Here is a 10,869-nt window from a genome sequence, read left to right on the forward strand (position 1 = left end):
ACCATCTGTAGACTTACAGAATGCCTTATCCACTGTCATGGTATCCCACACAGCATTGCCTCAGATCAAGGGACTCACTTCACAGCAAATGAAGTGCGGCGATGGGCCCATGCTCAAGGAATTCACTGGTCTTACCATGTTCCCCATCATCCTGAAGCAGGTGGCTTGATAGAACGATGGAATGGCCTTCTAAAGACACAATTACAGCCCCAGCTAGGTGGCAATACCTTGCAGGGTTGGGGCAATATTCTCCAGGAGGCTGTATATGCTTTAAACCAGCATCCAAGATATGGTGCTGTTTCTCCCATAGCCAGGATTCACGGGTCCAGGAATCAAGGGGTGGAAATGGGAGTGGCACCACTCACTATTACCCCTAGTGACCCACTTGCAAAATTTTTGCTTCCTGTCCCCTCAACCTTATGCTCTGCAGGCCTAGAGATCTTAGTTCCAAAGGGAGGAATGTTCCCACCTGGAGACACATCACAGATTCCATTGAACTGGAAGTTAAGAATGCCGCCTGGCCACTTTGGGCTCCTTATGCCTCTGGATCAACAGGCAAAAAAGGGAGTTACCATACTGGCTGGTGTGATTGATCCTGATTACCAAGAGGAAATCAAACTGATATTACATAATGGAAGTAAACAACAGTATGTCTGGAATGCAGGAGATTCCTTGGGGCGTTTTTTTAGTACTACCATGCCCTGTGATTAAAGTCAATGGAAAACTACAGCAACCTAATTCTGACATCACTACTAATGACACAGACTCTTCAGGAATGAAGGTTTGGGTCACCTGACCATGCAAAGAACCATGACCAGCCGAGGTGCTTGCTGAGGGCAAAGGGAATACAGAATGGGTGGCGGAAGAAGGTAATTCTAAATACCAGTTACAGCCACATGACCAGTTGCAGAAACTGAGACTGTAATTGTTATGAGTATTTCTACTTTGTATGTGTGCATCAAATATTTTTGTTTCCTTCACTTATAAAACGTAAGCTGTAAATGGGGATAGTGTGTTTTTGATTGTATGTGTGTTAGGTGAATCAAGTTAGGCACAAGTATGACTTTCTAATTGTCTTTATTCAGAGATTATGTATGGTTTAAGGAGATGTGTACATGTGCCAAGTTGACAAGGGGTGGACTGTGATGGTTAAGATTGTGTGTCAACTTGGCTGGGCCATGATTCTCAGTGTTTTAATGTAATCACTGCCATGATTGAATATACTGTGAGTAGCCAATCAGATGAAAGGGAGTCTCCTTGGAGGTGTGGCCCGAATCTGTATATAAGCAGACATTCTGGTTTTTTGCTCCCTCTGGATCCTGCGGCTACTTCCTGTCATCTCATCTCCCGTTCTTGGGACTTGAGCTGTCCGCTTATCTGCTGAGCCTGGGATTCGTCCATCTGCACAGCCTCTGAGCGGGAGCCTTGCTCTCCGACCTGCCGATCTTGGGTTTGCCAGCTTCTGCAGCTGTGTGACTTGGGAGAGGCCTCTACCCTGATTCACGGACTTGGGACGTTCTAGTCTCTACAATCATGTGAGCTGTTTCCTTGATATAATCTCTCTCTTTCTATATATTTATACACTTTACTGGTTTTGCTTCTCTAGAGAACCCAGCCTAAGACACACCCTTTCCTCCCTTCCTTTCCCTCATCCTTTTGCCTCCCACCTCTTCCTCCTTACCCCTCCTCTTCCTCCCACCTCCTCCTCCTCACTCTTCCTCTTCCTCTCACCACCCTCTTCCTCACTCCTCCTCTTCCTCCTGCCTCCTCCTCCTCACTCCTCCTCTTCTTCCCACCTCCTCCTCCTCACTCCTCCTCTTCCTCCCACCCCCTCCTCCTCACTCTCCTCTTCCTCCCACCTCCTCCTCAGTCCCCCTCTTTCTCCCACCCCTCCTCCTCACTCCTTCTCTTCCTTCCACCTCCTCCTTTTAACTCCTTCCCCCGCTGGCAACTCCCTGAACACTTATGCAGAACATTGATTACAATATTGCTGTTACTACCAAGCAAATATTTCAGACAATTTTCTAATTATTAATATAAAGATACTGGTTTGTGAGCCAGAAGTAATCTTAATTTGTTGAAACAGTTCATAAGCAGTACTGTATGCTGCCCCTTTGGAATCAGCCTGAGTCCAATTTCTTCCCTCACTATTGCTAATTATTGACCTTGAGAAAGTCATGGATCCTTTTGTAGTTTCTGTTTCCTCATGGACAAAGTGAGAATAATTTGAGAATTAAGTGAAATAATATGTTTAAATATCTTATCATGTTTCTGGCACATAATAATTATTTAATAAATGTTAACTATTATTAAGGAGTTCCTTGGTGGTGCAAATGGTTGACACCCTCAGCTGCTAAACGAAAGGTTGGAGGTTCAAGTCCATCTGGAGGCACCAGGAAGAAAGGCCTGACCATCTCCTTCCACAAAATCAGCCACTGAAAACTCTGTGGAGCATGGTTCTACTCTGACACACGTGGGTGGACCTTGGCGGTGGGCAGCTGGGCTTTCGTTATTTAACTGGTTTATTATTTATTACTAAATTCCAAACAAATAACACTGTCCTACCAGCAATATCATAAGGCTGAAAAATTATTAATGTTTGCAAAAGCCTCAGCAAATTTTGGGAAACTAACATTGAAATACAAGAAATGACTCCTCCTAAAGTAAACGTGTTAGATAGCATATAACAGTCTGACACAACCAAAACTTTTCTATGACAGGATTGTATCCTTTGTAGCAAACATGAAGCTAGGAACTTAGCAGAATTAATAAAGGTCAGACTTCAGGATATAACATCTGCAGCTTCGGCACTGTTACTTGAGACTTGTCATATCACTGACTTAAGAAACCAAGCTGTTCCTGTTATGCAGCAGCGCTGAATATACTTTCCAGACCCTAGAAAAAAGTTGCTACAAACTGCAAAGTATTGTTCTTGAGTAGTGACAAGCATCCTCCCTTAAAATTCTACTTGTTTTCCTAAACTACTCTGGCTACACAGACAGAAGCATCCATCTCCCTTGTTGCTACTGCATAACTGCTGCTTGAGATCCTCTTAGATGGCTGTTGGGTTTTCTGTCGTCATTGTTGTTTTGTTTCCTTTTTCACCCTGTTGAATCTTTAAAATGATTGACATACAGCCTTATTTTGTATTTCACTGTCTTAAGACTGACAATCAACTCAGTCTGGAAAGCAAGTGTTGAACCCAGCTTAAAGCAACACAGTAAGCTCCATGTAACCATTTGGGACACAAAAGCTCATGGAATCACCAAGTTGCTTTAACCATGAAATTCTGTGGAGTTTGAGGTTAATTATAGCCTCCTGTCCTACATACACAGAAACCCTGGTGGCGTAGTGGTTAAGAGTTTGGCTGCTAACATAAGGTCAGCAGTTCAAATCCACCAGGTGCTCCTTGAAAACGCTATGGGGCAGTTCTACTCTGTCCTGTAGGGTTGCCTATGAGTTGGAATCGACTCGATGGCCATGGGTTTGGTTTTTTGAGTTTATACCAACTAGCCCCAGTCTACCCGCCCATGGATGGCTGTCACATGAGTTACCCCAAACAAGATCAGCAGAAGAAACGCCCAGCTGAGCTCAGACCAAATTGCTGACCCAAAGAACTGGGAGTAAATAAAATAATATTGTTACAACAGATAACTGATACAGTGTGTAATATTGACTCTGCGAGTTATTATAAGGATCGGAAACAATGATTACAGTGCACCTACTCCAGGGCCTGGCATATACTATGTGCTCAGTAAATGCTAAATGCATTAGTAGTTTTCAAAAATTGTGCATTTTAGAAGTTGTGGGCAGTTGAAAGATAAACGCATTTTTATTTAGTCCAACATACAAAAACTGTACTTAATAAACTAGAGATAGAAATAAAAGTTCACATTTTAATCTTAGGTTACCTAAAACTAATCAGAGTCTTTATATAGAAAAGCAACAAGTTAAATGGTAGAATGACTTGCAATCCCCTAGTCCAGTTCTTGATTGCAAATAATTTACTGTAGTCAAGTTTTAAATTCTCTTCCTTTATGCCTAGACAAAGTCTCCACTAAGGAAACATACTTATCTGGCTGTCTGCCCAACTGAGATGCAGAGCTTATTGGCACATTCCTATCCCTACTGTACAAACGCTTGAGCCCTTTCTATGTGACTTGTACCAAGACTCTGGTTTTGTGAAGAAAGAGCTGGTAGGCAAGTGTGGTGAGTCGAGTCTTATCTCAGGAAAAGTTGTTCTCACAACTCTGCGATGTAGGCAAATGAGATGTTTATAGACCTGTTTGATTATTCATTTTAACCTTAGCACATTTTATACATGAGAAAATTGAGATCCAAAGAAATTAAATGATTTTTCTAAACACAGATAGAAAGGGGTAGAGCTGGTATTCTAATTCTCCACAGGCAACTGACTATAAATTAAGTATTTTTTTGATTATTCCTTACTAATTATGATGAATCAGAAGTATTGCCTTAACCAATACCTTGTCAATGAGGGTGGTGTTAACCTAAGGGACAAAAATTGCTTCTTAGGGACTGAAAAAGCATCTTAGATATTACAAGATGTTTTGTGGCCCTCCAAAGGACCATAGAACTTAAACAGGTATACAGAGTATGCTGTTGTTAGGTGCCGTTGAGTCGATTTTTGACTTATAGTGAGCCCATGTGACAGAGTAGAACTGCCCTATAGGGTTTTCTAGGCTGTGATATCTATGGGAACAGATCGCTGGGTCTTTCTCCTATGGAGCGGCTAGGTGGGTTTGAACCACCAACCTTTCAGTTAGCAGCTGAGAGCTTAACCAGTGCGCACCAGGGCTCCTTATACAGGTGGTATTAAAATTTCACAGGGAGGCAATTATGGGGAAAAAAGTGTCTAAAAAAACTCATTGTTGTTAGTTGTTGTCGGAGTGAATTCCAACTCATGGTGACCCCAAGTGTGCAGAGTAGAACTGCTCCCCAGGGTTTTCAAGGCTGTGACCTTTTGGAAGCAGATTGCCAGGCCTATCTTCCCAGATGCCTCTGGGTGGATTTGAACCACCAACCTTTTGGCTAGTAGTCGAGCACTTAACTATTTGCACCACCCAGTGAATTCGAAAAAGACCCCTTGGGGAATGATACTTAAAAAGAGGTTGAGGAATACTGAAAATCATCTTTCTTTCTCGCTTTCTGTCTTTCTTTCTCTCTGTCTATCTGCCTTTCTTATGAAAATCTGCCTTTTGATGTCTTTAACCCCTATGAAGACTCTCTGGTCCTTAGAAGAATTTTTATATTTGACCAGATTAAGAAAAAAAAAAAAGTAACAATAAGTGATGTGAAGAACAAAGGAAGAGAAAGTCTCCTAGACACAAAAATGGTAGGAAAAAGAAGTGCCGGAAGGGAGATCCTGAGTGAAATACCAATAAAGCAAATGATCCTTTCTTAAGTTCCAGATACCTCAAGTCCATTTCCTATATTGTAGCAATCGTTTTCCCCATCCACCCTCATTTCTTCTCTCTCTCCCTTACTGTTCTCCCAGAAAATCCCTGCATTTCATTATGACACAAGGTATTAAAATTCATGGCTCTGAAGCTCCTAGAAAAGGCTAATGGGCTCATTTATAACCAATCACAGCCTAAACCAAAATGGAAAATAGGAAAAACAGAGATAATAGGTAGTCATGGTGGCATTGTATCTCCAGATCCCATATCTGAAGTTCTCCAGGGTTAGTTGATCCCAGCAGCTCTTCCTTGACTTCTCAGAATGACTCTAGAATGACTTCCATCAATTTTTTTTTTTTTGGTTGTTCAAGATTTTTTAATGTGGGGTTATGTCATTTGCAAATATAAGAATACTAAGAGTGGTAGAGACAGCTAACTGCCCTTGCAAAATAGTGTGCTGGTCCTTCCATAGAATAAGTTATCATCAGGAAACTACAGCTTAGTCAGAAACTACACATCCAAAACTCAACACATCAAGACTGGGCCCTGTGAGCTAGTCTCACTAATGGAAATTAGTTGTTAAAGTAGCAGGTAGACACCGGATTGTGAAGGCTTTGAACTAAAACAAATACTATGAAACCATAATCATTATATCACCTTTGAGGACAGAAAGAGCAGATCATTCTTTCTGGAAATTTTTGCTAGTACTCATGACCTGTGCATCAGGAGAAGCAAATGGTGGTACTCTGCACATAATTGACGGTAGATAGTGGGCTAGTTCCAAAGACAGTCAGATTGAACCTGAACTTGTGGTTGATCAATGGCCTCTGCAGTAGATTGACATAAAATTTTGCTTATTGAGTTCTTCGAATGGGATAGTGACTAACTAATCAAAATGAATCATCTCTCTTGGGATGTACTAATAGAAAATACTCACAGGGAAGGCAGACCACTTAAGCTATGGTTATATCCAAAATAAGGAGCCCTGGTGACACAATGGTTAAGCACGCAGCTGTTAACTGAAAGGTTGGCAGTTCAAACCCACCCCGTAGCTCAGCAGGAGAAAGACCTGCTAATCTGCTTCTGTAAAGATTACAGTCAAGAAAACTATGTCTCATGGGGTCACTATGAGTCAGAATTGACTCGAAGGCACCTAACAACAACAACATATCCAAAATAACACAAAGCTATTGTAACAATTCTTCGTGAAATTTATGGAAGAAGCCAGTTATGGAAATACCAGGATCTAAAGCAAATTTACGACAACAGAGGCAGACAGTAGCCCAGATTACATTGATTTCTTATGCTGAGCCCCCGTTGTCAGTGGTGATCTCAGTGTACCACTTCCATGCAATCTTACAAACAAACACATTCAACCTTTTATGCCATACTAGAAAGTTAGTATTTTATCTTGAAGGTATTGCTCCTACCACCAGGTAATAACCATATTATCAACTTCAGGAAATATGAACAATTTATTTTCAGTCCAGGCTTACTCAACCCCTAGGAAATAGCCTTGAACTCTGTGACATTGAACAGTTTTACATTAAGTAAAAGAGAAAAAAAATGGACTAAAGGAAACTGAAAAATTGTTTCATAACACACATAAAAGTAGTATTATAAAATAGTACATCTTTCGACAGGACATTGATACTTGAGAAATTCTGGGGACAAGCTTGGCAAGGTTTGGGTCTTTGGTGTTGCAACAATGAATCCTGCTGTTGGCCAGAAAGTGGCAGTAGAGATAGATACTGTTAAGATACTGCCAATATATGAGATAAAACGCAAATGGAAGTGTCGTGCATTGCAAGACACGAGTAGGTTTATTTATCAAGCAAGTATCTTATATCAACTTGGCAGTCAAGATTTCACTGTCTGTTTTTCACAAGATGTTAATTTCGTATTTTATGACAAAAGGTTCTGTAGTCAATTATCCTCGGAAAATGTTAGTTTAAACCCACTTGTTTAGGGTTATAAATGGCAGGATTTTTTTAGAATTTGCAGTATGAGTGTAAGAAAGCATTTTAAGTATACGGCATTATTTCCCTAACTTATTTGGCCTTGTAATTTTATTTGACAGAACATCTTAGAATCACCAGTTTACTAGTTTCCATGCTCTAGCATTGACCAAAGAACTCATTTTTAATCAAATGTTTCAAAAATTTCTAAGAAAATTTAGCAAAACCAATTATTTAGCAATTCTTATAATTAGGTGGAAATTCTTTATTGTTATTGTTGGTTGCCATTGAGTTGATTCCAACTCATTGCCACCCTGTGTGCAGAGAAGAACGATGCTCCATAGTGTTTTCAAGGCTGTGACCTTTTGGAAACAGATCTCCAGGACTAATTGTGAAAATTATTGCTCAAAAGAAATTCCGTGTCTGAATTTATCATGGAAACCTCAGCCAGAATGAAGAAAAGAACCGTATTTACCAGAAGAAGCTGCACTCTCCTCTCCATGGGAATTAAGGGAGCTCCAAAGGACATGGACTCCCCAGGTCGTCTGGTCATTCAAAGAAAAGGCCTGCTCATCCCAACAAACAAAGTTAGTTATTTTATGGTATAGCTACTTTGAAAATGTATCTTCACTGCTTTTATATCCAAACAACTAAGCTAATTGTCTTGGTCTGGGTTCTCTAGAGAAGCAAAACCAGTAAAGGGTATAAATATATAGAGAGAGATTCATATTAAGGAGGAGCCCTAGTGGTGCAGTGGTTAAGCATACGGCTACTAACCAAAAGGTCAGTGGTTGGAATCCACCAGCCACTCCATGAAAACCCTACATACGGGGCAGTTCTACTCTGTCCTTATAGGGTCGCTATGAGTCAGAATCGACTTGCCAGCAATGGTTTGGTTTTTTTGGTAAGGATTACACCTCAACACAAAGAAAACAAAATCTTCATAACTGGACCAATAATTGGAGCCCTGGTGGTGCAGTGGTTAAGAGTTCAGCTGGTAACAAGAAGGTTGGCAGTTCGAATCTACCAGCTGCTCCTTGGAAACCTTATGGGGCAGTTCTACTCTGTCCTAGAAGGTCACTATGAGTCAGAATTGACTTGACGGCAATAGGTTTGGTTTGGTTTTGGTACTAAGAAGCAACATCTTGCCAAATGGAGAAAATATGGAAGTTGTCAAGGATTTCTTTTTACTTGGATCCACAATCAACGCCCATCAGAGCAGCAGTCAAGACATCAAACTACAGGTTGGGCTGCTGGAGAAGATGACAGTCTCCACAAGAGTGGTGTAGTGGAGTTAGAGGATGTTCAATGTTAGATGCTGTTGAGGACATGGAAGACCACAGAGTCCATCCTTTCGTAGAGAGTCCAGGGGTTAAAGTTCCTCGTAATTCTTGCTTGTTGGAAGAATTTGAAGAAGGACAAAAAGGAGTAGACGATGGTATGGTTAGTCTTGAAGATGATGAAGATACGACACTTACAAGGTGGACGGGCATAATTATTGGGCCACAAGTGACAAATTATGAAAACAGAATATATAGCCTGAAAGTAGAATGTGGACCTAAATACCCAGAAACTCCTCCATCAGTTAGATTTCTGACAAAAATTAATATGAATGGAATAAACAATTCCAGCGGAATGGTGGATGCACGGAGCATACCAGTGTTAGCAAATTGGCAAAATTCATATAGCATTAAAGCTGTACTTCGAGAGCTAGGATGTCTAATGCTATCCAAAGAAAATGTGAAGCTTCCACAACCACCAGAAAGACAAACATACAACAATTAATTTTAGTGGATCTCAAACTTGTCTTAAATCAACAACCTTCTACTCACATTCATGTCTTGATTAAGTATCACAATGCAAAATACCCATACATTAAGTCAAAGAAATCCAGTTGGTAAACATAACCCAGACATTTGTAAAAATACACTTAATATGTGTACACTCATTATGTTTTCAGGTCACAGGAGGAAAAATGCAGCACTACTCTTTTCTCAGGGCACTGTCATTCAAGCATAAACCTGGAGTACTACTGGAAATAGAATTCAGGTTTACAAGATGAAAGCTTGCTGGAGAAGTGCCAGGATGCGGTGGAAGGCTGTATGTTTCTGAAAACCAGTCTCCAAGAGGAAACCTTCAAGGGCATGCTCTATCCATCTTGCTTAGTGAAGGAGCTGCAGTTTAAATTGTTTAAAGTAGCAGGTACAATGAATATTGTCGCAACTATGTTAATTTTTGAAGTGGCGTGGCTTCTGACTACTATTAGCATGAAAAATATTTTCAGGATTGTTCTGATACCTGTATTTATAATAAAAAAAAAGAGTGAAGGGAGTCAATAAAAAGCAAAAAGAAGAAATCAAACGATGCATTGCATTGGGCAAATCTGTTGCAAAAGACCTCTTTAAAGTGTTGAAAAGCAAAGATGTCACTATGAGGACAAAGCTGTGCCTGACCTAAGCCATGGTATTTTCAGTGGCCTCATATGCATGCTAAAGCTGGACAATGAATAAGGAAGACTGAAGAAGAATTGACGCCTTTGAATTATGGTGTTGGCAAAGAATGTTGAATATACCATGAGCTGCCAGAAGAACGAACAAGTCTGTCTTGGAAAAAGTACAGCCAGAATGCTCCTTAGAAGTGAGGATGGCGAGACTTTGTCTCATGTACTTTGGACATGTTACAAGGAGGGACCAGTCCCTGGAGAACAACATCGTGTTTGGTAAAGTAGAGGGTCAGTGAAAGAGAGGAAGACTCTCAACGAGATGGATTGATACAGTGGCTGCAACAATGAGCTCAAACATAGCAATGATTGTGAGGATGCACAGGACCGGGCGGTGTTTCGTTCTGTTGTACATAGGGTCGCTATGAGTTGGAACCGACCCAACGGCACCTAAAAACAACAAGAAATATTATGGTTTATATTTTCTTCAAAATCCCAGAGTTGATACATGAATTTATCCTAATAATAATAATAAGTACAGAGAGGAAGTAGGATGCCTAGGAGTCAGGGGCGTGTGTCCAGGGTCTAGTTCTGCTACCAACCACTTCAGGTATCATTTCCTTAACATAAAATGAAAAGGTTAGAATTGATCATTCTAAGGATCCTTCAAGCACTAAGAGGCCATGATTTTAAAATAATTTTTCCAAGTCTCAGCTCTTTCAGGTGAAATATAAATGAGTACAATGAGAGTGAGTTCTGATGTCTCACATGTTTTCCTCTTCCAAGGCAATGCAAAGATTTCTGAAGGATTTTTCAAGGTGCTGTTGCACAGCCCATCACTAAAAGGAGAAGCTGCCTATTAATCTCATGCTGTAAGACTAAAGGAATCCCAGGATGGTGTAAAGGGTTAAAGCGCTCACTGCTAACCAAAAGATTTGAGGTTCAAGTCCACCTAGAGGTGCCTTGGAAGAAAGGACTAGCCATCTACTTCTGAAAAATCAGCCATTGAAAAAGAAAACTTTATAGAACACACTTCTACTCTGACACACGT

The 10,869-nt window shown here is 40.6% G+C and overlaps 1 protein-coding gene across 1 annotated transcript; it reads left to right on the top strand.

Annotated features, from left to right (window-relative positions):
- Positions 1-8,707: 8,707 nt before the first annotated feature.
- On the top strand, positions 8,708-9,163 carry LOC101344070 (ubiquitin-conjugating enzyme E2 variant 2-like). Its single transcript, XM_023740311.1, has 2 exons — positions 8,708-8,886; positions 9,013-9,163. Exons 1-2 carry the CDS (start codon positions 8,708-8,710, stop codon positions 9,161-9,163), a joined length of 330 nt encoding a protein of 109 aa, XP_023596079.1.
- The last annotated feature ends 1,706 nt before the right edge of the window (positions 9,164-10,869 follow it).

This window comes from Trichechus manatus, unplaced genomic scaffold, assembly GCF_000243295.1.
Source record: "Trichechus manatus latirostris isolate Lorelei unplaced genomic scaffold, TriManLat1.0 scaffold00152, whole genome shotgun sequence".
Lineage (NCBI taxonomy): Eukaryota > Metazoa > Chordata > Mammalia > Sirenia > Trichechidae > Trichechus > Trichechus manatus.